Source organism: Anguilla anguilla, chromosome 7 (genome assembly GCF_013347855.1).
Source record: "Anguilla anguilla isolate fAngAng1 chromosome 7, fAngAng1.pri, whole genome shotgun sequence".
In the NCBI taxonomy this organism is placed as follows: domain Eukaryota; kingdom Metazoa; phylum Chordata; class Actinopteri; order Anguilliformes; family Anguillidae; genus Anguilla; species Anguilla anguilla.
Window position 1 is genome coordinate 13,652,913 of NC_049207.1, and position 26,652 is coordinate 13,679,564.

At 38.5% G+C, this 26,652-nt stretch overlaps 1 protein-coding gene across 8 annotated transcripts; it reads right to left on the minus strand.

Annotated features, from left to right (window-relative positions):
* Window positions 1–248: 248 nt before the first annotated feature.
* LOC118232284 (mucin-2-like) lies at window positions 249–26,652 on the minus strand. Of its 8 annotated transcripts, none has more exons than XM_035427152.1 (43): window positions 26,547–26,652; window positions 26,034–26,072; window positions 25,117–25,345; window positions 24,131–24,260; window positions 23,937–23,988; window positions 23,756–23,847; window positions 23,455–23,659; window positions 22,317–22,439; window positions 21,569–21,689; window positions 21,339–21,474; window positions 21,154–21,228; window positions 20,920–20,989; window positions 19,857–19,994; window positions 19,593–19,739; window positions 18,468–18,562; window positions 17,597–17,726; window positions 17,221–17,464; window positions 16,542–16,582; window positions 16,260–16,348; window positions 15,772–15,926; window positions 14,977–15,115; window positions 14,479–14,583; window positions 14,198–14,377; window positions 13,616–13,858; window positions 12,470–12,626; window positions 11,880–12,005; window positions 11,561–11,753; window positions 7,257–11,515; window positions 6,532–6,735; window positions 5,914–6,117; window positions 4,901–5,133; window positions 4,130–4,316; window positions 3,717–3,918; window positions 3,266–3,444; window positions 2,803–2,872; window positions 2,565–2,671; window positions 2,188–2,219; window positions 1,877–2,039; window positions 1,752–1,789; window positions 1,486–1,593; window positions 1,359–1,398; window positions 854–965; window positions 249–613 (listed from the first exon to the last, which is right to left on the minus strand). In XM_035427152.1, exons 1-43 carry the CDS (start codon window positions 26,641–26,643, stop codon window positions 457–459), a joined length of 9,846 nt encoding a protein of 3,281 aa, XP_035283043.1. In that variant the 5' UTR covers window positions 26,644–26,652; the 3' UTR covers window positions 249–456. The 8 variants fall into 8 exon arrangements, with proteins under 8 accessions (XP_035283043.1, XP_035283048.1, XP_035283047.1 ...); XM_035427157.1 differs by having other exon boundaries at window positions 7,257–8,881; window positions 11,267–11,753; XM_035427156.1 differs by having other exon boundaries at window positions 7,257–10,265; window positions 11,259–11,753.

Here is a 26,652-nt window from a genome sequence, read left to right on the forward strand (position 1 = left end):
CTTTTGCACCAATAAATGTTTTATATAAATCAGAAGCATATTGTCTTTCACGCTTGGCATGAAGGCATTTTAAATACAGAATTGAAATGTAGATTCTGGTGAAAATGTTTGTATTCTTACCTGGTTTTCATTCAAAGATGGCAATTACAGTAAGTAAAGGCAACTGGCCTGAAATATGGCTCATTTTACATACCAATTTTCAATTTATTTTGCAATAAAGTACAAATTATTACATAGACAAGAAAATTATTGCAGAGAAGTAGTTTATTTTGATTTTAAAATATTTGATTTGAAATGGTTGACTACTAATAGAATTACATCCGCAGTCTGAGATAGTAAAATTAAAACAGTAAAATTAAAATCAACTCATCAAAGATTTCGCAATGATTTAAATGAGTACAAGAGTGAGATGGATATTTCTCTTTTGTCACTAGTGACAGACACTGTCACATTTCGCTAGTGACAGAGTTGGCACTCGCAGTCTACGATGTGCTTGTACGTGAATGTGTTCTTGGATCCCCCTTTGCACTTCAAGGTAATACTCTTCTCTTGGGATGTCTTCTCCTGGCAGCACTGGCATTCTTTCTCCATTCTTAATTCTGAATCATTCCATCTAAAGTTACAGACAGATAAAGGAACGAAGACAGAAAATGTATTTAAATCCCTGGAGTGTGACTGATGGTTCAATTCTGGTCATTTCTGAGACTGGTAAGTTCTCAGAGTACATGACAACCATTGTCACCTTCCCCATATTGACAGCAACAACTGTAATGCTTTAGATGTGGTGAAAAGAATGGCCCAACAAAACCGTAGTGGCACACTGCATATGCACAAATCCATGATCTGATCTTACCGAGAATGTGATGTGCACTGGCCTTCACACACAGGAAGCTCAACCTCATCTGTGCACTTGCCATCTATTGTAACGTTCACTCTGGACATTCTCGGACTGCAGGTATTTTTGCCTGTTTAAAGAAATTAATTTAGCAAGATGCAACACACTGGTTTTTAGATGCACTTAACTCTGTTTTAAAGATAATTATTAAACGGCTATTGTCAAAGGTGTGAGTTAACAAAGCCTAAATTTTGTGCCAGTTATAGGTTACTGACGATATCTATAAATGGGCGACAGAATCTATGAAACCATATGATATTGCATTTGAAAGAGCTAGGATGAAGAAACCTTTTGACTAGACAGGTCAGTTTCACCTTGAGTATGGATGAATATTAAATATCTCAGAAACTTACAACATACATTCTAAAATGCAGCAGTTCACATCATTATAATTTTCCATGTTGTTGTTTGTGGCCATAGGTAACAGCAATCAAATAATCACCGAATAAGAAGTAAAGCTTACATGTGTAGCAGCCTTTCTGTTTATCACAAACTCTGGATCCCTAAAAAACAGAAATTAAGAAATAAAATTTTTTTTCCAAGAAATTGAACCTCAGAGCACAAAGAAAGATGTGCAAAGAGACGGGTACCTCAAGACACTGTTCTTCAGCACAAAGTTTATTCTCTATTGTAATCCCGCTTATCTCACAGCTGTACAAGACACAGGGCTGGGCGGAGTCACTCCAACGCTCTCCAATCTGCAACAGATGCACTATTCACACACACTTGCCACAACAATGTCATGAACACAGATCCATAGATACACACACACACACACGCATGCAGGCACACACACACACATGCACGCAAGCAAAGGCATTTACTTTTAACTCAAAAATTGCCAAATATTCATCACCTTATATGTATGTCCCCTGTGTTCACAGGTCTTCTCGACTGAAAAGAAATAACAGTGACATTATTTGTAAGAACTTGAGCGAAATGACCAAAATGCTTCATTTCTTTTTTCTTTTTTTTCATTACCGCAGACAGCCATATTGCAGCAGCCAGTCGAGTTGAATCTGACCAGCGTCTCGTTATCCTGGCAGGTGGGAAGAGATGAGCGGGTTTTGGGTTCACATCTCTGTGTCAGGGTTATCTTGTCACATGTGCAAAGGTAGCAGTTGGCCTCCCACACATCACCAGGCTAGGAGGAAATCACACATCGCATCACACTCAAAGAAGCTCTCCTTTTCTCAACATCATGGAAAAACAGGAGAAACGGAGCTGATCTTAGTTAAGATTGGTGTCATTTATTACACTTGCACATAGTTAAGATCACTGTAATTTCTTACCTCTTTAGGCTCTCCATGAGGTCCCACACAGTCTGAAAACCAAAAGAAAGATCCTCAATGACTGATATGAAAGTACTATATATTAGTACTCTGTGTTGGAGTGCATTTATGTGCACGATATTTAATTTGCCTGACTGCAACAAATTTAGAATAGACCCCATAGACAACTTTACTTTTAATGAAAAGCTTCATGAAAAGCTTGTCTTCTGCCCTTTGAACTTAACTTTTTAAATCCCTCCGAAGGTCTGTATGATTTGCTTTTATTGGTTACACAACCTATTTTAAAATTATTTTACACAAGTTTTTTTTATTGGACAGCATAACTGAATGTTGATGACATTGCCTCTTGGCACAAACATGTAGAGTGCTTCATTCACCGGTGCAGTCTGAGACGCAGGTGTGTGTGTATCCTCCAGCACGGTGTTTGTTGCCAGGACAGAAGCATCCAGCTGTTGGTGTATCCATGATTTTTGTGCTAATACGCCTTTGAGGAATGGAAAATGATGCCGATTCAGCAAACAATACCACAGAATAAAAAAAGCCATAGGATCTTATCTTTCGGAAACATGAGGATTTCCTTCATGACATCACACAAATAATCAAACACAATCTCACCCTCCTTCACAGATAGTGGTTGGTGTTGATGGGCACTCTTTGTAAATCATCCCTTCTGGACATTTGACATCTGGAATTAAGAGGAAAGTGAGAGAGACTCTGTGGCAAGACCAGAAAAATGTCTAGATTTTAACACAATATTACAAAAGTACAAATATGCTTGTTTTATTCTTGTCGTAAATACAAAAAAAAAAAAAAATTTAAAAGCTTGTAAATACTTGTATTTAAACTTAAATGTCCAGACAACTGGATTCAAATTCAAACACTGCAACTGGCCATTAACCAAATTCAAGTACACAGAAATAAAAAAATGACATAGAATCATACATAATTTATGTGAACATAATCTACATAATATGTGATAATAATGCAATAGAAATTTAATAATACCAACATTTCATAAGTCTTAGTTATGTAGGCACTTATGAAAGGCACTTGTGGCCTAAACCAAGACAATAATTACCACAGGATCCATTAGTCAGGGGTCTCCAATCCACACAGAATCCAGCATTCTGGCAATCTGACGCTGCTTTTTCCAGTACTTCGCAATCAATGCTGTTATTTTTTGCCATACAGGAATCAAACAGGCAGTTCTTCTTCAGCAGAGTCAGGTCCACCTTTTTACTGCATTCCTTAAAGGCTCTGAAACAAAAAACAAACACTAATATAACAGTAGTAATATCGGACCATTATAAAATAAAAACAGTGTTAATAAAACACTAAATAATAATGTTATGAACACTAACACAAAACTATTAATGAACTTAATGAAACACACTGTTCAAACACATTTCAAGTTAATTTTTTCCTTAAAATAAACTGGACCTTTCTGGAAAACAAAAACACATGTAAATAGTCACTAAGATGAAAGGGGAATACCTAATAAAGTATTCGTTAATTACAGGTAAACTCACTTATGATTAAAAAGTTCACATAAAGGCACGCGTTTGCTGTAACACTGTGGAACAGTAATAGTGGTATTACAGGACACGTCTTTGACTTTACAATGAGGTTTTTCTTTTTCTTCGTATAACCAACTATAAGCAGTCTTGTCACAACAAGTATCAGGTTCGACGTCGCCATTTCTGCGAACACAAGCGCCACCACCGCATTCACCTGCACAACACAGAAGATGAAATTTATACATGTACACACTATACACACCGACTCTCAGGCTATTTTTTCTTGATACAATTAACATTGCACATACTCAATAGTATGGTTTAAATGTTGACCAACTGAGAACAGTTTGGAGCATAACAGAATAAGTGCAAGCTGTTTATTTTACGCATGGAAGCATCTTAAAAATTTTGTTTTTTTTACTTACCACACTGTCCCTGCGTATTTCCATGAAAGTAAGCCATTGCCAGATTGACGACCAGTACTCTCCTCGGTGTGAGGGAAACATATGAACGAATTGCATCGATGTAAATAGAAACCTTCCAATTGGTTGTTGTAATTCTGATCCCCTGGTTCTCATATGGTTGTGGGACGTTCACATTGTTGAATTCAGACTGCAGACAGAGATAGACACATCAGGAATTCCCACATTGCGTCACTAAAACGGTGACCATAACTGAAGGGGTCCCAACTGCCTTGCTAAAACATGGGAGAGGCTATCATATAGACAGCTTTTGATTGAACATTAAAAGTCATTATAATATCTATTTCCTTACCCATTTTCACCCATTCCAAAATCATTTCAGTTCAATAATTCTGTATTGCCCCTAACATGGCTCATTGTCCGAGGACCCCCTGGATATTTAAAGTTTCTACATGCCTGAAGTTACCCGACAATAAGCTCAAACTGTACATGTAATTCACATGCAATTGCTGGTATTGCATTAGAAAGCAATGTTCTCTAGGGCTAGAGATTCATTATTTTGCTAACTCTAGATCTCTCCTCCCAGGTCTATGAGGTCACTACAGCCTCTGCTTTTCCCAGTTTGGAATGCAAATATATATACACATTCATCAGCACTCACTGCTGCAACCTGTGCTGTCAATTTGGGAGACTGCATACAAGTATGAGCTCCCCTCCCAACTTGGTCATGGATACTGTGTCTTACCTAGGATGATCTCTTTTGGAAAAACTTACCACAATTAGCCTGTTAGAAACGATGCTGAGGGTAATAATATTTTTGCCATACTGCACTCGGACTGCCCTGACACAGGAGGCATTTGCAACGCAATTGAAGTTGTCCACAATGACAGAGAAATTATGTTTTTGCTTTTTCTCTTCCACCAGGATATAGGAACAGTCCTCTAGGAAGTCGTAGGGTGTTCCATCAAAAGTAATGTAGTGAGGGTCTCCATACACCTGACATTGACCTGAGAGGTTGAGAAAATCCAGGTGATAGAAATTACAAGGCAGAAATATTTGGAGATGGAAATTTGCTCTTGGAAGTTCTACACGTAAAGAAACACATGCACACACAGACACGAAACTACACACAAACACGCACAAACACACACACACATGCACACACACAAACACACACACATTCACACACACACGTGTGAACTGATCAGATAACGTGGTCTTTGCCAGGCAAAACATTGTAATTACTGAACAGACAATATTAGAAACCAAAGAAATGATTGCTAATTTAAATCACAGGAAATCAGCGTTGTTACAGCAGCTGACACACACAGTTTTTAAATGCACTTACATTCAGTAACTCTAAACAATAGCCCTTTTTATTTTTCAGTGTATCTCAGGAAACCTGTATGGGGTTATGTTACCTTAGTATACTGTAGCCTCTTATCTTAATGAATTATAGATTAATCCACAATTGCATAATATCCCTTCAAAAGAAAGTAAAACATTTACATATGCTAGAGGACAGTATGTGTACATTTATATAATTGGGATGCTTATATTTCATTTTTACAGCATTATAATATGAGCAAAATACTTAGCCTAGTACATTCCACATTAAACAATAAACATAGTCATTTATAATGATACTGGTTATTGTATTTTTGTTCAAGCTAAATGTTTTTACTAATGTTCCCATTTTTTTGTATTTTTTTGGCCATTTATTTATACAACAGGACCCCCACCACACACACCAACCCACTTCACTGCCCCCAAGACTCCGAACTCACAGTCACACTCCCAGGTCTGACAGCAATCATCAGTTCGGACACTCCTCATCTTCCCATTTGGGCAGTCAGGCGTGACCTCTGGCGAACAGCTGACCTTATTTTGGAAAATTGTCCCATTATTACAAGTATATTGGATGCAATTCTCGGTCCAAGTTTGGCCGCAGGTCCGGTTTCTGAGCTTCGTCTCATCCCAGCAGGAGCAATCTGCAGGAAAACAGCTGACAGGTAAGGAGCTAGGTTCAAATCTTTTCGTGATCCAAAAAAAAAATGTAAACAACCACCTCTGACTTTACTTATGGTTATGGGTGGGTGTTTGTCACAAAAGTCGTATGTATCACGGGTTTTGCCTCTTTTTTGCAGTTCTGTGACTTTCCATGTTTCTTGACATTGCCATGATTTCCTATTTTTTAGTGCTTTCTGTGATTTTTGGCAGTTTTGGATGGTAACTGTCAACCTCAAGGAAGCCTCCAGTCAGTTTCTCAGATGTATGACAGCCCTTGCCAATAGCATTGATGCCGAGCGCTCTTTCTCTTGTTACAGTAACCCTGTCAGTAGTACTCCCTCAACCTCCACCACACACCCCAACCCACTTCACTGCCCCCAAGACTCTGAACTCACAGACACACTTCCAGGTCTGACAGCAATCATCAGTTGGGACACTCGTCAGCTTCCCATTTGGGCAGTCAGGCTTGACCTCTGGTGGACAGCTGACCTTATCTTGGAAAATTGTCCGATTATTACAAGCATATTGGATGCAATTCTCGGTCCAAGTTTGGCCACAGCTCCAGTTTCTGAGATTCTTCTCATCCCTGCAGAAGCAAACTGCAGGAAAACCGCTGACAGGTAAGGAGCTAGGTTCAAATCTTTTCGTGATCCAAAAAAAAAAAAAAAATGTAAACAACCACCTCTGACTTTGCTTATGGTTATGGCTGGGTGTTTGTCACAAAAGTAGTATGTATCACGGATTTTGCCTCTTTTTTGCAGTTCTGTGACTTTCCATGTTTCTTGACATTGCCATGTAGCTACTTGTTACTGTAGCAACAGTTGTACATGTTATGTCAATTGCTACAAATTAAATTCATTTTTTAAAATAAAACATTGATTCCTGCTTCTTTTTCAGTTTTTTCCAAGATTTTCAACAACTATGCTATGACGGCTCCATGATTTCAGCCAATATATTCCATGACAAACACCCAGCCATGCTTATGGGCACACAATTCATATATGAGATTGAAGTTATATGAATCATTTATTCATTCATTGTTATGAATGTGGCACCCTGCATCAAGAGCACTGCATGTACTGTTAGTTATTTTAGGACCAGGTACTTTTTTTACACTTACCTACTGTTGTAGTTGCTGATTCAGTTGTCGTTGAAGTAATTGTTGGTGTTATTGTTGATACAATTGTAGTTACTGTAGTGGCGGTTGTTGGAGTTACTGTTGGTGTGGTTGTTGATTCAGTCACAGTTGTTGGAGATACTGTTGTTGATTCCGTTGTACTTGCTGAAGTTACTGTTGGTGTGGTTGTTGATTCAGTCACAGTTGTTGGAGATACTGTTGTTGATTCCGTTGTAGTTGTTGGAGGTTCTGTTACTGTGGTTGTTGATTCCGTTGAAGGTGTTGAAGTAATTGTTGGTGTTATTGTTGATCCAACTGTAGTTATTGTAGTTGCAGTTGTTGGACTTACTGTGGGTGTGGCTGTTGATTCAGTCACAGTTGTTGGAGATACTGTTGTTGATCCTGTTGTGGTTGTTGGAGGTTCTGTTACTGTGGTTGTTGATTCCGTTGAAGGTGTTGAAGTAATTGTTGGTGTTATTGTTGATCCAATTGTAGTTATTGTAGTTGCAGTTGTTGGAGTTACTGTTGGTGTGGCTGTTGATTCAGTCACAGTTGTTGGAGATACTGTTGTTGATTCCGTTGTAGTTGTGGGAGGTTGTGTTACTGTGGTTGTTGATTCCGTTGAAGGTGTTGAAGTAATTGTGGGTGTTATTGTTGATCCAACTGTAGTTATTGTAGTTGCAGTTGTTGGAGTCACTGTTGGTGTGGCTGTTGATTCAGTCACAGTTGTTGGAGATACTGTTGTTGATCCTGTTGTGGTTGTTGGAGGTTCTGTTACTGTGGTTGTTGATTCCGTTGAAGGTGTTGAAGTAATTGTTGGTGTTATTGTTGATCCAATTGTAGTTATTGTAGTTGCAGTTGTTGGAGTTACTGTTGGTGTAGCTGTTGTTTCAGTCACAGTTGTTGGAGATACTGTTGTTGATTCCGTTTTAGTTGTTGGAGGTTCTGTTACTGTGGTTGTTGATTCTGTTGAAGGTGTTGAAGTAATTGTGGGTGTTATTGTTGATCCAACTGTAGTTATTGTAGTTGCAGTTATTGGAGTTACTGTTGGTGTAGCTGTTGATTCAGTCACAGTTGTTGGAGATACTGTTGTTGATTCCGTTGTAGTTGTTGGAGGTTCTGTTACTGTGGTTGTTGATTCTGTTGATTCTGTTGAAGTAATTGTTGGTGTTATTGTTGATCTAATTGTGGTTACTGTAGTTGCGGTTGTTGGACTTACTGTTGGTGTGGCTGTTGATTCAGTCACAGTTGTTGGAGATACTGTTGTTGATCCTGTTGTGGTTGTTGGAGGTTCTGTTACTGCGGTTGTTGATTCCGTTGAAGGTGTTGAAGTAATTGTTGGTGTTATTGTTGATCCAATTGTAGTTATTGTAGTTGCAGTTGTTGGAGTTACTGTTGGTGTAGCTGTTGATTCAGTCACAGTTGTTGGAGATACTGTTGTTGATTCCGTTGTAGTGGTTGGAGGTTCTGTTACTGTGGTTGTTGATTCTGTCGAAGGTGTTGAAGTAATTGTTGGTGTTATTGTTGATCCAACTGTAGTTATTGTAGTTGCAGTTGTTGGAGTTACTGTTGGTGTAGCTGTTGATTCAGTCACAGTTGTTGGAGATACTGTTGTGGATCCTGTTGTGGTTGTTGGAGGTTCTGTTACTGTGGTTGTTGATTCCGTTGAAGGTGTTGAAGTAATTGTTGGTGTTATTGTTGATCCAATTGTAGTTATTGTAGTTGCAGTTGTTGGAGTCACTGTTGGTGTGGCTGTTGATTCAGTCACAGTTGTTGGAGATACTGTTGTTGATCCTGTTGTGGTTGTTGGAGGTTCTGTTACTGTGGTTGTTGATTCCGTTGAAGGTGTTGAAGTAATTGTTGGTGTTATTGTTGATCCAACTGTAGTTATTGTAGTTGCAGTTGTTGGAGTCACTGTTGGTGTAGCTGTTGATTCAGTCACAGTTGTTGGAGATACTGTTGTGGATCCTGTTGTGGTTGTTGGAGGTTCTGTTACTGTGGTTGTTGATTCCGTTGAAGGTGTTGAAGTACTTGTTGGTGTTATTGTTGATCCAATTGTAGTTATTGTAGTTGCAGTTGTTGGAGTCACTGTTGGTGTGGCTGTTGATTCAGTCACAGTTGTTGGAGATACTGTTGTTGATTCCGTTGTAGTTGTTGGAGGTTCTGTTACTGTGGTTGTTGATTCTGTTGATTCTGTTGAAGTAATTGTTGGTGTTATTGTTGATCCAACTGTAGTTATTGTAGTTGCAGTTGTTGGAGTCACTGTTGGTGTGGCTGTTGATTCAGTCACAGTTGTTGGAGATACTGTTGTTGATTCCGTTGTAGTTGTTGGAGGTTCTGTTACTGTGGTTGTTGATTCTGTTGAAGGTGTTGAAGTAATTGTGGGTGTTATTGTTGATCCAACTGTAGTTATTGTAGTTGCAGTTATTGGAGTTACTGTTGGTGTAGCTGTTGATTCAGTCACAGTTGTTGGAGATACTGTTGTTGATTCCGTTGTAGTTGTTGGAGGTTCTGTTACTGTGGTTGTTGATTCTGTTGATTCTGTTGAAGTAATTGTTGGTGTTATTGTTGATCTAATTGTGGTTATTGTAGTTGCAGTTGTTGGAGTTACTGTTGGTGTGGCTGTTGATTCAGTCACAGTTGTGGGGGATACTGTTGTTGATTCCGTTGTAGTTGTTGGAGGTTCTGTTACTGTGGTTGTTGATTCTGTTGAAGGTGTTGAAGTAATTGTTGGTGTTATTGTTGATCCAATTGTAGTTATTGTAGTTGCAGTTGTTGGAGTCACTGTTGGTGTGGCTGTTGATTCAGTCACAGTTGTTGGAGATACTGTTGTTGATCCTGTTGTGGTTGTTGGAGGTTCTGTTACTGTGGTTGTTGATTCCGTTGAAGGTGTTGAAGTAATTGTTGGTGTTATTGTTGATCCAACTGTAGTTATTGTAGTTGCAGTTGTTGGAGTCACTGTTGGTGTAGCTGTTGATTCAGTCACAGTTGTTGGAGATACTGTTGTGGATCCTGTTGTGGTTGTTGGAGGTTCTGTTACTGTGGTTGTTGATTCCGTTGAAGGTGTTGAAGTACTTGTTGGTGTTATTGTTGATCCAATTGTAGTTATTGTAGTTGCAGTTGTTGGAGTCACTGTTGGTGTGGCTGTTGATTCAGTCACAGTTGTTGGAGATACTGTTGTTGATTCCGTTGTAGTTGTTGGAGGTTCTGTTACTGTGGTTGTTGATTCTGTTGATTCTGTTGAAGTAATTGTTGGTGTTATTGTTGATCCAACTGTAGTTATTGTAGTTGCAGTTGTTGGAGTCACTGTTGGTGTGGCTGTTGATTCAGTCACAGTTGTTGGAGATACTGTTGTTGATTCCGTTGTAGTTGTTGGAGGTTCTGTTACTGTGGTTGTTGATTCTGTTGAAGGTGTTGAAGTAATTGTGGGTGTTATTGTTGATCCAACTGTAGTTATTGTAGTTGCAGTTATTGGAGTTACTGTTGGTGTAGCTGTTGATTCAGTCACAGTTGTTGGAGATACTGTTGTTGATTCCGTTGTAGTTGTTGGAGGTTCTGTTACTGTGGTTGTTGATTCTGTTGATTCTGTTGAAGTAATTGTTGGTGTTATTGTTGATCTAATTGTGGTTATTGTAGTTGCAGTTGTTGGAGTTACTGTTGGTGTGGCTGTTGATTCAGTCACAGTTGTGGGGGATACTGTTGTTGATTCCGTTGTAGTTGTTGGAGGTTCTGTTACTGTGGTTGTTGATTCTGTTGAAGGTGTTGAAGTAATTGTGGGTGTTATTGTTGATCTAATTGTAGTTATTGTAGTTGCAGTTGTTGGAGTTACTGTTGGTGTAGCTGTTGATTCAGTCACAGTTGTTGGAGATACTGTTGTTGATTCCGTTGTAGTTGTTATGGGTTCTGTTACTGCGGTTGTTGATTCCGTTGAAGTAATTGTTGGTGTTATTGTTGATCTAATTGTGGTTATTGTAGTTGCGGTTGTTGGAGATACTGTTGTTGATCCTGTTGTGGTTGTTGGAGGTTCTGTTACTGTGGTTGTTGATTCCGTTGAAGGTGTTGAAGTAATTGTTGGTGTTATTGTTGATCCAACTGTAGTTATTGTAGTTGCAGTTGTTGGAGTCACTGTTGGTGTGGCTGTTGATTCAGTCACAGTTGTTGGAGATACTGTTGTTGATTCCGTTGTAGTTGTTGGAGGTTCTGTTACTGTGGTTGTTGATTCCGTTGAAGGTGTTGAAGTAATTGTTGGTGTTATTGTTGATCTAATTGTAGTTATTGTAGTTGCGATTGTTGGAGTTACTGTTGGCGTGGCTGTTGATTCAGTCACAGTTGTAGGAGATACTGTTGTTGATTCTGTTGTAGTTGTTGGAGGTTCTGTTACTGTGGTTGTTGATTCCGTTGTTGTTGTTGGAGATACTGTTGTTGTAGTACAGGTTTTGGAACATTTCTTTGTGTTTTCATCAAAGTAAGGGAAATCTTCTGGACATGTTGGGTAACAGCCTGTTTAAAGATGGAATTTTCAGTTGCAATATGGACTTGAGAGTCATATCAATTTAAACCTAGTGGTTCCTAGTTATCATCAGAATTATATGAACTAAGAAGAATCATTTTTATGAACACAGTTACCTTCCAGTTTTCTGGAGATGTAGTTTTTACCACAGATCTTGATGTCAAGTGGACCACATGATTTGTAGTGCCATGTGGCATCTGAGCTTTGTGGATTCTGTTCATTGTAGTAATCGCAATATATCGCTGTTGGGATGCAGGAATACAAATTCAGAAGCACATAGTCCTTATACACAGCAGTAACAACATTTGTGTTGTTTATAATAGAAGCTTATGGCTGTCAATATTATTTTAAAAAACTATTTATGCACATAGCAGACAACTTTATCCACAGCAATGTACATAGCTATTATTTTATTTTTCTGTAGATAAATGTTCTACTAAAGCAATTCAGATTAATTAAAAATGTTCTCAAGTATACAAAAGCAGAGTCCCTCCATCACTGAACTGTCACTGTTGTCATGCTGAGAACATACCAAATAATCTGGTATGGAACCTAGTGAAGATAAATGCACCACAGTAGCCAAAAGAAAGCTAACCCTGGCAGGTTTGAATAACTGTTAAATCAATGAACTGCATAATAACATTCTTATACAGTTCAGGGGCTTAAGTCTCTGATGAATGATGAATCTATTGTCCTTGATACATACGACACCGTTCGGGAGTCCGCCAGTTCACAGTGACACCCGCCTCACAGCAAGCTTCTGCAAATGCTGCTACAGCTGTGCAGAAACCATGGGATGCTTGATCAGCACTGCAGGAGCAGGACTCCTCCACACATGCTTTATAGTATGGAATATAATCCACCTACATAACAGACAAGAACATACAAGGAACAATAATGTGACATCATGGGGATTTTCTGTGAATAAAAAAATGTAGTGTTGTGGCAGCAAACTCAGAGCACTATTCCCTTGAAAGCAGTGTGACGGTATTTTTAATACATTTCTAATGTATTCACAATGCCTCAAATAGAGACCAATAGAGAAAGTGGTGATTTAAAAAAAAAATTAAATTGCGGTATTAAACAAGACTTGACAGCAAAGAAATAAACAAGCACTGGTATAAATGGAAAGTATTTTTCAAGGGGGAAATCAATATGAAAATTAAACCTATTCAATCTCACCATAGTTTTGATATCACAAGTAATGTTTCATAGATTTGTAATGGAGCCTATAACATACTTCAGCCATGACAAAATAAGTAGTTAGCTGCGGCACTAATGCACTCGGAAAGGAAGGGAGCTATCTGACTGCCAATCATGAAACCAAACCCCCACCGTTAATTTAATGCTAACAAACCACAATAATTTAAAACTGTGCTTTAAAACTAGCTGTGCTAAGGCCGGGTGTCACAAAATTACAGAAATTTAGTTGGACACGCCCTAATTTGGCAGTGCCTTGAGTTACACCTAGCAATTGATACTTCTGCCTTGGCAGTTAAAATTGGGTGTCTGTAATGTGTATATACAAACAGGCAGGATCATGATCTTCCCATTACAAGGTCCAGAATTTAGTTTAGTTTTTTTTAGTACAGTCGATGTGTGTGTAATGGGATGGGTTGTGTAAGGGCTGATATGAAAGAATAAAGAAACTTCAGCAGATTACTCAAAACCACATTGTGCTCTGGAAATGACAAGGGGATCAGCCCTCTTAGTTAATTTCATTTGAGAAGACCTTTCTTATCTTAGTAACTTTTATGATGACAATATTTTCTCTACCAGGCCTGTGTGGCTGTTCAGAAGGTTTGCAGTCAGGTATGGTTATGGGTTTTCTGTACTCTCTGAAGCACTGTACCTTTTGGTGACAGGCTGTGAAGATGTCGCTAGAGATGATCTTGCATCGTCGCTCTGCCCAATTAGCGCAGTAGGAGAAGTGGACACAGTTAAACTGCACTTCAGTTGCATCCGAGCATTGTGGGACAGGCATCTTCCAGCTGTTTCCAGATGTCAGGGCATCTGTCTTCTCCTTTGACCCCCGTATCTGCAAATCGTCCTGCTCATTGTTGTTGAAGTTCCCACAGAGGCCACAAACCTTGTTCTGTAAATTTATGCAAGAGAAAACATGATGAGCACTTCCTGGGTTCATAAATAACATACACTGCACCTCAATGTCTAATTCAGCTTAGCTTGGCTGCATTATACTATACAAACGTACAGTATGCATCTATTGGCAGTACACCTGTGTAATTTTTTCAGTGAAAGTAAAACACATTTATCTTTATTCTGAATACCAACATAATGATAACTGTACATAATTTTTTATTTATGTATTATTTATCCAGGTCTGGTGAGATAAATATCTCTTTTTCACCGAACCCTTAGCCCACTATAATTCTGTCAATGGTCATGTATGTGCTTTAATATAAAAAAGTCTCACCTTCCACCTTTTCCCAAGGGTGATTATAAGTCTGGTGTGCTTGTCCCATGTGAGGGTGATGTCCAGACTGGGAATCCTGATTTCGAAGTACAGGCCAACGGTGTGAACTGAGTATAGAAGCTGTGTGTCGTTGCCAATCTGCCCCACTTCCAAATCGTGTAAGTTCAGAGTGTCTTTACCCTGTTCGGATCAAGGGAAATTCATCACCCAAGAAATCATGAGAACATGTGAAAAGGGCAATCTGGAGGAGGATCCATTTAGGACAGGTGCAGGTGGCTTACCTGCAGTTCCAAAGTGATTCGGCGGGAGCATGTCAACCTCTCCTCACAGCAGGGGACACTCTCTGCTCTGATGGAGAAGGTCCTGTGTCCACTGCCACAGTCATCCTGGGACAAAATTTGACAGGAGTGGATCAAACATGAACCCAGTAAAAGCAACTGCTTGCTGATTCATTATTGTCAACTGCAGTTAGCTAAGTTCCACCAGAAAGGAACAACATGAGTGTACAACCAGCCATAACAGCAATAAAACTGCTTGCAGTGACTAGCCTGCTGCATGATAAAATTTTAGGTTTTAAGGAAATGGTATTAGATGATACACTGAATTGCTCATAGCACATATTATTCATCAAGGAATTTAGGAACATTCAGTCTGATTCAATCTGGTTCTATACATATAACCACTGAATAATAAATATCACAGCTTTCAAAATGTTCAAAAAAGAAGAGCTAAGGAATTTGAATGGCCAGAGCAGAAAATTGCCATGCAATGAGACTCACCTCCACCAGAGTGTACTCGCAGTTCCCATCAAAGTTGTACCACTTTGAGTCAAACGTCTTGTAATGCCCATTCCCAAACACCTCACAGTTCCCAGAACACGCCTCTTCCACACAGGCCCAAAGTCCCCCCTTACAGGTGCTGAAATCCAACAGAAAAACAGCTATAGCATCATATGATTAGACACTATTTAGTTTATTAGCATCTGTAAAGGCCAGAATTTAATCTAATCACTTGTCCTCAATCAGGTTCTGACTATAGTTTTTTGATTTAGTCCGTTTATTCATTTAGGGGGTACCAGAAATGTCCTGTCCGATGAGTGATAAAGTTACAAAAATCTATGCAAGCGATTTGCTAGAATTCGCCCAGTAGCCTAATGCATCCTGTGTCACCTAATCAAATCTTCCAGCAACTGAAATCACAGCTGTCTTGGTGAATTTGTTGATTTTAATTGCTCATAATACATTCTTATGGCTGTGTTGCATTTGACTATGTTCACATGATCTAAATCAGCACTTTCCATTGCATTTTCATCATTCTCAAAGTGTATGAAAAGAAGAATATTCGAATCATTGTATTGAATGGCCAAATCCGATTCAGAGTTGGAAATTCAGAGTCGGGTACAGCCCAAGTTAGTATGTTAGTATGCCTGAGGAGACTTTTCTTCTGTGGTTCCCCTCTGGACTTCCCCTCTGGACTTTCCAAACTGGCTATTGGATCTTGCTGATGAGCTATTCTGTTGTTGGTGTCATCTTTTTCTTTTATCATGCCCCATCAAAAGACTGCTGCACACTTACCATGCCTGACAGTCGTATGTAACAGTCTCCCCAGATTTGTATGCCACACCGCTGAACAGACAAGGGCAGTCTGCAGGTGCCACACAAGTCCCATTATGGTCTTCATATTGTCCGTCTGGGCAATAACAGCCACTCTCACAGATTGTACTCATAATCTAAGAAAGGAGGAAGACATGTTCTGAAGGTACTGTAACTTGATGAGACGGAGACAAACCTGAGCATTACAGGAGCTGCTTGAAATAAGTCATGTTTCTGCAATAACATCTCTTTTCTGAAAATATTACTTACACTAGAGGCAAAGAAGACTGAGACTACTATTTTTTTTAATCAATATTTTTTTAAAACATGCTTAGTATAAAACAACAACAATAAAAAATATTTAGTTTACTTTGCTTCATCAAACACGTCCACTTAAAGGAACATAACTCAAGCACAAATAATTAATAAAATATGTAATAATTTGAAAAATAAGATTTCTGTTCACTTACCTCAGGCATGCCCAAGGAGGCACATTTTCTATTTACTGTGTTAATTGATGAATTATAGCAATTTACATATGTCTTTCCATGTGAGCAGCCTAAAAAATACATTCAGATTTACCTTGTTAACATATGATCAGAAATAGAATCAGAATAGAAGAAACACCCCAATTTTCAAATGTAACAATGCCAGTGTAATTGTTATTGTGAAGCATCACCCAATCCACATAGTACACAGATCACAAAATTTAAGTCTTCAATTATATTAAACATAATTGGAACTGAATTTACCAAGTGGTTCAGGGCAGTCAAGTTTTCCATCTTTACAATTGCTGAAATGGGAAAAATATTTGAAAAAACATCTTTCAATGATGAACGTGCATCTATCTCAAATGAGCATATTACCTCAAGCATTCACAACATAGTTCATTCATAAAGTCAAGAAATATGGGGCTCCATTGTGCCATAATTAAGGGAAGGAGATATGGATGCATATGAAGCATGCATATTTACTGTATTCCCATTGAGAATCTATATCTCTAGTGTATCGTTGGAGAAAGCCAGTGGATTAATTCAGTCTGTAAATAATCTCCAAACTGCAAACAGACTAATATGCTCAACAGGATCCTCCAGGAATAAAGATGCAATTATCCAAGAAGTTGATTGGGCAAAGAGTGCTGTTTTTATATTGAAAAGCAGCACCCTTTTGACCAATCAACTCCTTGGAAAATAGCATGAACATTGCCCCCGGATCAGGTTAGCCATGTAGCATAAGTTACTGTGCCATGGCAATATACCCCGATTGAAAGGGAGTCAGCTCTGTGATACGGAAAACCCAGGCTTTAAAGCTCAAGTTAGCTTGCTAACCCTGGTATCTCACTTCATAGTACACCGCCTGTTCACTTTTGATCGGAATACATTATACATATAAATCACCTCTTACTCTCAGTCTACACCTGCATGAACTCACCATTTTGTTTTTCCAATAAAATGATTCCCTGGTTTCAGAGTTTTCCCCAGGTAGTAACACTGGCATTCTGACCGAGTGGTACATGTGCCATCACTGTTCAGGAGAGAACCATGTGGGCAGCCACATCCTTCAACAGGGGCATCGTGTACATCACAGGCGGGATCAGGCCCCGCTAGAGATTGGCAGGTGGAGTTGCAGGACCGTGCGTCATAAGAAAACATCTGGCCACTGTTACAAGGTTCCACTGAAATTCAGAAGGATGACATATTAATTCAGTGACATGTTACAGTTTGTCTGCTTCCTTAAATTCAAATCTGCTTTGAACAGAGAAAAGGTCAAATGCTGGGTTTATTTTTTATTTTATTTTGATACTCACCGCATGATGTAGTATTTCTCCAGTCCCCCACATCAATGCCCTGATTTAAACAGGCTTTGGCATAGTTGCCAAGGGCAACACACAGACAGTCCTTGTTGCCTTCACAGTTGCAGACTATCTTCTCACAAGCCTGAAAGCAATTGGAAACAAGGTGCATGTATGTTTATGTAGTCAGGACTGGGAAACATTATAATTGTGTTATTTAGATTGCCGTGGGAGGAGCCTGTTTCTACATCAAAGCCTTGTGACACAATGAGAACTCAGGTCAGGAGGCTTCCTTCTAATTAAGTCTTTAAATGTTCACCCATCCCCTTGATGACCATCAAGGGAGTAATCGGAACATCTAATAAGACTCTATTATGAGTCCTCTTCTTGTGTGTTGCTGGGTGGCAAATCCTGCTTGATCTTATTGCTGTGATGTGCCCTAAAATCTGGCACAAGTCTGTCGCACTGTGTCTACAAAATTGAGCCCAGCTGTGCCACAGGATAGCGCATTATGATAACAGTGTCAACCAAGGAAGCAGGGATGAACCAAGTGCTGTTACACACTAAAGATTACTTTCGTCAATTAAATGAGTCTTTAAAAGACTTTACAGGTCTACAGGTGAACAAAAACAAGGGTAAAACAACCGCTACTGTCCTTCAAAACACAGCCAACCAACATTTCCTTTCACTTTCTGTGCAGTTGCACTGAAGGACTGCACTTCTCAGTTGGCAGAGGAAAACTGCATGGGCCTGCACAATGAGCATCCGCCAGAGGGTACTCCTCATCAACCAGAAGCCACCACCAGGATCTGTCATGTAATACATGTATATTCTGTAGGACATTTATCAACTGCAAACATATTATTGACATTGAGTTTTGACTTGCCTTGACATAATCCTCACTGGGAACTTCATTGTGGCAACTTGCAAATATCCCACTGGGGTCCATCAGGTAAGAACAGTCCTGATGGGCATATTTATCTACAAAATATGTATTATTCATGCATTAATAAATGACTGTGCGACTGAATCTCCTTCCCTTAAGGGAAACACTACCCCTACATGGTGATAAGACACTTTCTGTTGTAAATTATTGACAACAAAGCTTCTTTATATGGTAAGACCTGAGATACACACTTCAGGAATGGGGGTGTTGTTTAAAGACATTGTTTTAATGATTGCTGGTAAATGTAATGTAATGTAAATTGCTGGTAAATCTTGGGACCTTCCTACCTCAGTATCTTATAGGAACAACTTGGGGATCCTCCCTATACTGACACTGTGGACTGTAAGGACCTTATTTCAGAAGTTGCACCTCTACACCAATAGGAAGAGTGGACTAGTACAACCACAAGATTAGAATCACGGGGAAGAACTTGGGTCCTTATCGGTGGAACTGTTTATGACTATTCTCTGTGAATTGTGAATGAGTTGCATGCTTGGTGTAATGGTCTGGCATTCTACAGTTACTGCATATATGATGGGTGGATGGGTACTGAATTGATCTAGTAGTACAATAATCACATAGTGTTGAAAGCAACCTTAGGGAAACAAATCTTACTGGTGATTGTTCAGAACTCTGCAAATATTCAAATTTGAAAGTGAAAGCAAATTAGATCAGTAGTCCTTTGCTGGAATGGTTACATTGGTGGTACAGCATTGTCGTCTCACAGCTAGAAGGTTCTGGGTTTGAATCCGGTCTGGGCCTTTTTGTGTGGAGTTTGCATGTTATCCCCATGTCCATGTGGGTTTCCTCCGGGTACTCTGGTTTCTTCACACAGTCCAAAGACATGCAGGTGGGCTAATTGGAGACTCTAAATTGCCCATAGGTATGAGTGTGTGAGTGAATGGTGTGTGTGCCCTGCGATAGATTGACAGCCTGTCCAGGGTATATTCCTGCCTCTCACCCAATGCACACTGGAATAGGCTCCTGGATTCCCCGTGTCCCTGCCCAGGATAATGGATGGATTTATATACGGTATATATATGGAACAAACTATATTGAGCTTACCAACATCGCTGTTGCAGATGCCAGGCGTTTTGCTGTTACACGTGCCCATTACCCAGGAGAGAGCAAAATATTCTGCCACACTCTCTCTGATTTCAGACCTGCCTATGAAGTCATCTCTGGTGTCATCATTGTGGTTCCCACACAGACCTGAGAAGACAGATGAGAAAAAGCAAATAATTATTAATACTGGTGCTTTGATTATGTAAATTAAGAAAACTTTCAAACTATATTGTATAATTTACTTGGTGAAAAAATAAAACCTACCTTTAACTTTTCCAGATTCACTTTTAGGTAGTGTTACATACAACTGAACCTTTGGTTTAACTTGGACTTGGATCTTCATGCCAAAGGAGGTTTGCACTTGAACATACATTGAAGACTGCCAGAATACCATCACATGTTCTATGTAGAAAAGCAATATGGATGCAAATGTATGAATCCTGAAACATGTTCATTACACAAACCAACTGTTGAAGGAAACGCATGAGCTTAACCATTCTCTATGAAGTCTGCAATATATAACAAGTGATTTCGCTGAATTTTCAAAAAATTTAATTCACAAATACAGCACTGCCAGCATCATATGAATATTTGTCCTCTTACCTGCAAAGATTAAAGGCTATCTAAAGCTATCTGAAATTTGACTTAGTGTGTTGAAAGGGTTGCCTCCATTATGCATACCACATTACGTGCATACTAGTGTGGTGATTAATTAGATATGTTTTCATTTTTATTTATTTCACAAAACGGCAAATTAAATCAAATTCCCAGCATATTACATACACACTATTGAAAATCAATTTGCTTAATGACAAAAATAGAACTTAACAACAATGTCTAAAGGTTTATAAATTATAGGCATCATTACTGCCAAAGTGCATAGTGTTCTGTTACTGAGGAGATGCTGCTTCTGCTATTATGCTGTTTTCTCTAAATTGAAAGAAATCCAACAGGGTGGACATCAGCGTAAGTGACTGGAAATGTATGGTATGGCAAGGGACATATTTGTCCAATGTTTCAGACCCACAGGACCTTGTGGTGAACTTTAACAAGGTCTGATTGAATCCTCCCTTGAAGGATTGGTTACTTGGCAAGTCTGATGAGTTTGATCATTTATCGTGCGACATATGGTAGAGGAACAAGAACAGGAAGACAACAACAGCAAAAATAACAACAGCTAGAATAGGATGTCTCCAGATTAGGCATTTGGCATTCTAATGTTAATTATAAAATATCATAAAAACTAAAATATTTTGAATGTATTCACATGCAAACTAATAAAAACATTTAAAAGCCTATATTCTTGAAAAAGACTGCCATTACTCACCAGTCAAATGAAGCTCAAGGATTTCTTCATTTTCAAATTTTACACTATCTTTGGAGAAAGTATATGTTTTCTGTGGGTTTAAAAAAAAACATAGAATATATATTTTAAAATAAATTACTAGAAAGCTGAAGCCATTGAAAGGGGCATTAAATAAATAATCCCATATTACATTATTGTTATTGTATGCAGTTCAATGTACTACACACTAATAGCAGAAAGAAATACACAGTATACCTGTTCAATTTGAAGAATAACTTTTCCCAAAAATAAGTCCTCGGATAATTCAATGATGATAGTCCAGTTGAGTCCCTGTTCATTGGAAGCAGTACCAAAAAGTAGAACAGCTATTGACATGCACTTATACAACATATACACAACTTGTCTCATAGAAACACTTACGTAAACTTATCACAACCAACCTGAGATGCCACATAAGTGCATGCTTTTGGCAGCATGTACTGTTTACCATCATATGTTGTCACAGATCCTCCTTCAATTATACACCTTTTTTGGCAGTTCTCCTTTATGCATGTCCATGCACCATTTTCGCAGGTACTTTGAAGAGAGATACATGATAAATGATTAATTTCCAACCAAGACATATATTGGTGCAAAAAAAGTATTGTTTGATGTAAAATTTGCTCCTCACCACGACTGACATTTTGTCATCCGATTTTCACCTTGTGCAAAGATCTTCCCACCGTATACACAAGGACATTCCTCCTTTGGTATACACCGACTACTATTCTCAAAATTGTTGAGGACCTTACCTAATGCAAAAACATGCCAAACTCTCAGCCATGTCCCCAGTTACATGCCATTCACATTTCAGCATATATTTGGGTTTGTCTTTTCCTGTAGGGGTCTGTACTATGGTAGTGACTACATTTGGAATACTAGGAATACTGGGGAATGCATTTAGAATTCTGAATATTGGCATTTTATATGTGCACAAAATATCAATAAATTATCAATAAATTAATTGATAATTCATTTGAATTAGTAAAGGGAGGAATGTGGTGGTTACAATAATTCTGGCTAGCAACTTTGAGCCAGTTTTTATTTCAGCAGCCTTTGATCACAAGTAAAAGTGGAACATGTGGAACACTTTACAGTGAAGATTACATCTGTCATATCAGCACTTTACTCAACCAAGCCAGGATGTACTTAGGGAAAAACGCGCTTGCCTTGTGTAGAAAATCAAGTTATGCATGCATATCTCAAGCCAGAATCAGGCCCCAAGAGATTAAATAATGTATGGCTAAAAGTAAGCATGGCAAAAACACAGTTATCCATTAATACTAACTGAAACACTTGCTAACAACACATTGTTCCTGTTGCAATAACAATAAAGGCCCATGGACACTGCTATGCAGCAATGCTGACTGAACACTCACCAGCTGGGCACACACAAGTTTCGACTGTGTTTTCACTGTTTATGAAGTTGGGGTGGGAGCAGGTAGGCGTGAAGGGATTACCCTGCTCCATATATATCAGGTCACCAGGACAAGTGGGCTTAGCTGTACAGAGGATGCAGAGGGTGTAGTATAATTTATTAATATTTATTTGATAGAGATTACAGGTCACTCTCAACTCTATGTCAACAATAGTAGTACTACTACTATTAATATTAACTAAACTAAACTAGTAGTAGAATACGTTCATGGCAACGATATTCACAGAAGTCCCTCACTTAAATTTTTAAGAACATTCATCATTATTTAAAAATGTTTTGCACAGCAAGTGTCATTATAGGCAGCTTGCAAAGCTACCATTTTGAAACGATTCTTAACTGTTGTTTTTAATATGCATATTTAGCCATTTATTTCTCTGTGTGAAATGCTCAGTGACAAATGTTAGGCTTGCCCATCCTTACAACATCCTTCATTAGTCTGGAAGAGCACTAACCACTGCTTTACACAGTCAGTTACACTGTATAAAGTGTATAAAGAAAATTAGATTACAGGCATTTAGCAGATGCTCTCATCCAGAGCAACTTACACTACTTTTACATAGCATTTACACGGCATCCATTTATGCAGCTGGATAAATACTGAAGCAATGTGGGTTAAGTGCCTTGCTCAAGGATACAACAGCAGTGTCCTATGTGAAAATTTAACATGTGACCTCTAGGTTACAAAGCCAGTGCCTCACCCATTAAACTACACTGCCTCCCTGCTGGAGGGCATGCTATTTACTAAAAAAACAGCAGGAAGTAGAACAGACATACTAAGTATTGAAACAATGAATATGTGTACAACAAACTGATTTTTTATCTAACTATTCACAATGAATGAACTATTCAAATGTATAAATAAATCATCTTTAATAAAAGCTGAGAAGCTGCACTTTAATCAGATGCGATTTGTTTTATTACAAATGTAAAATTATGGAGTACAGAGCCAAATCAAGAAAGTATCTCTTTGTCCCAAATGTTATGGAGGGCACGGCATATTGCCCAGCATATTCTCTGGACATATTTATTTCACTAAAATCACTTCCCAGAGGAAAGAAACGTAAATCATCATTACTCACGGCATTTTGATGCTTTCCATCCAGGTTCATACGTTTCCATATCACAGTAACGTTTTATGGCACTGTAAAATGCACACTCCAGGGTCTTCGTATTTTCATAGTAGTAAATATTTGCTTTGCAAAGTGAACTATATTTTTGAAATGGGTTAGGTATGTCATCATTTTCAATGAAACACCCATAAAAGTGTGACAGAAACTTGCAGCTCTATGACACAAAAACAAGAGTTAGTTATTCATACATGCATTCAGTGCAGGAGTTGTATAATATGAAATATAAATATATAATATAAAATTTGCAAACCATTCCTAAGGTTATGGAGGTTCGGGTCTGGCATTCCTCCGTTTTATAGATAAACCTTGATGGACTAATGTCTACATTTTCGCTTGTGCCTCCTGTTTTTGGCATGCACAGAAAGAATGTCAGTTACTTGAGTTTAATTTGAGAGCACAGTGAAAATGACGGAAATCTTAAAGGCACGCACCTTGCCAACAAAGCGCATCTTTCTCCTCAATATTGCTTTCACTCAGCTCCACCTGGCACAGTAAGGAACCAAAACAAAAAATGTCACGCAGAATAATGTGCTAGCCAGAAAATAAGTCAATAAGTCAATCCTTTCAGTCGTGAAAAAAATGGTGAGGTAACAGGAGCTGACGAGAATGACCAATAATCTCTTACCCAGAGGTAATCAATCTCACTGCCAGCAAAACGCCAGATGACAGACAGTTCCAGAATCTTGCTTTTCAGCTTAGTGTAGATGCCATATGGGTGGATATGCTTATACATGTGATCATAAGGAAGAGAAACACTGGGGAAAAGGAAACGCATGCACTGGGAATTACATCTGTTTAGCCACACTGAGAAAGTGTTGTCCCAATATATGATTTATATGAAATTTTCAATAATTTATTTTTTTATTTTACAGCTGCTAAAGGATTAACAACAATCACTTTTAAATCAACCTGCACAATTCAGTGTAGTTAACATATGTTGCTATAACAATACTGCCTCCTACTGATTAATGAAAGTATTAGCACTCAAGCTGGTCAAGTATACTCTACTTAAAGGGCAGTCATTTTCATCAGCCCTGCTTACTGACAAACAAAAAATTGGACCTATGAGTAAATGGTAAATGGACTGCATTTATATAGCGCTTTTATCCAAAGCGCTTTACAATTGATGCCTCTCATTCGCCAGAGCAATTAGGGGTTAGGTGCCTTACTCAAGGACACTTCCACACACCCAGGGCGGGGTTTGAACCGGCAACCCTCTGACTGCTAGACAATTGGTCTTACCTCCTGAGCTATAGTCTCCTGTACTGTTTTCAAGCCTGGACACTACAAAAAGCTTTTTCTACTATAGCATCAATTTGTTCATCTGTTTGTTTTGTTAATAAAAACCTGAATAAAGTTTCACTTTGCTGAGTCGTAAGCCGCCCTTAAGTCTTAAGTGTCTTAAATCTTTCCCCATAACCCTTACATTTCATACCCACAACAAATTTAGTTTAAATTGAATGTCTCGATTCTTTAATTTCAAACACGCAGAACTGTATTTTACCAGGTACCTGTCAACATCTGGATTCTGAACACTGAATAAATAAATGGAAAATAAAGGTCAAACACACTGTCACACACAAAATAAGGTCAAAACATTGTTGTACACACCTTTTATCCTCCACAGTTATCATTCCATCTGTCACGACAGTTATCAATTTATTAAGAATGAACTCAACTTTTTTGATCAGACCGGTTTTTAAACTGTGAGTGATAATGATCTTGTACTCCACATCTTTATGAATGAAGTGCAGGAGGGTGGTCGGGCAGGTAGTAGACAAATGAAACGGAATGCCTCTGAATGGCTCAACAACACCACTGCCAAAGGTTTGACACACTTCTACAACAAGAGAGAATAATCCGCAGTGAGACACAACAAACAAAAAGAAACAATTAAAAAAATAATTATACCGAAGTATTCAAACCACTGATATTTATGGAGGGAAAGGTACGGGTGAGGTTAATATGTTAAGGACTTTATTAACTATTCACTACTTGTAAAAGATTAATTACATGCGGCAAAAACACACCTCCGCACACCCCAGCGGGACAAACGTTAGCTTGGTATGCAGGTTTAATGGCCTATTTTTCCATCATGATTAAAGGCACAATGGAAAGACGACGGTGCCGAAACCTTAAAAATGAATCTCATCATGGTAAATAGGCTACCAATAGCCATAATATATCCTGAAAGTAGACTACCTGGCTTTTTTTAGGTAAGCGAGGGGTATGATTTCCATATAAAACCTAATAATAGGCTACTCTTTTTTTCCGCGATAGACCTTTCTGATTAAATTAACCAGCCTATCAATGCATTTTACTCGCGTTTGTGTCTAGTGCCAACTGATTTTTCTGAAACTTCAAGAACGTTTTAGGTTACTGTTAATACAGTTGCGCATGTTAGTTCAATAATTTCCTAGTGCTGCGCATGATATACGGCAATTTTAGCCAAGTCACAACAAAAATAACTGATGAAATGAATTTTAAGGTTTTTGCGCCGTCGGCTTTCCATTGAATAGACTACTTACTGATCTGCTCGTTGACTGTTTCTGCGAAACTGACTTGACCTAAAAAATAATAAACAATAAAGCCGTTTAAAGACTCAATGAAAAGAGTTATCTTGCATCAAGTACCCTGTATTAACTTCAGCAGAGGTAGCCTACATACTTCAAATTCCAAGTAGGTTAAAATACGATGTAAGAAATTTTTATTGCAGAATTGCAGCGGCTTCACTTTTATAAACAAATACAAACAGATTAGACGAATATGTTTTTTGTTTTTAGATTATAGGCTAATGAATTTACCCGGTTAAGACTATCACTCGTACAAATAAACTCGTGAAATAAATTCATTAAAATAACAGCCGTGCAGCGCCCTCAAAAACAATTTTTAAAAGAAAATCCGCAGTGTACAAATTCAATTTCATTTAATACATTTCAAGAAAATTATTTTCAGATTGGTCGGTCATTTTTATATGCTATAGAACATTTCAATCAAAAGCACATCAGACTTGATGAGCATTGCCTAGGTAGGCTACATACCCAGAAAGAGGAGTGACAGTACAGTCACGAGGGCCAACTCAGGAGATGCCATGATGCTTATCGGTGAATAGAGCGATGTCACCGTCAGAAGTAACATTTTCTTCAA

Coding starts and splice junctions, on each gene's coding strand:
- LOC118232284 (XM_035427150.1), bottom strand. CDS start 26,643: ATGTTACTTCTGACGGTGACATCGCTCTATTCACCGATAAGCATCATG. Junction 25,346..26,033: donor AACAGTCAACGAGCAGATCA/GTAAGTAGTCTA, acceptor CTCTTGTTGTAG/AAGTGTGTCAAACCTTTGGC. Junction 966..1,358: donor ACAGAAAGGCTGCTACACAT/GTAAGCTTTACT, acceptor TTCTTTAAACAG/GCAAAAATACCTGCAGTCCG.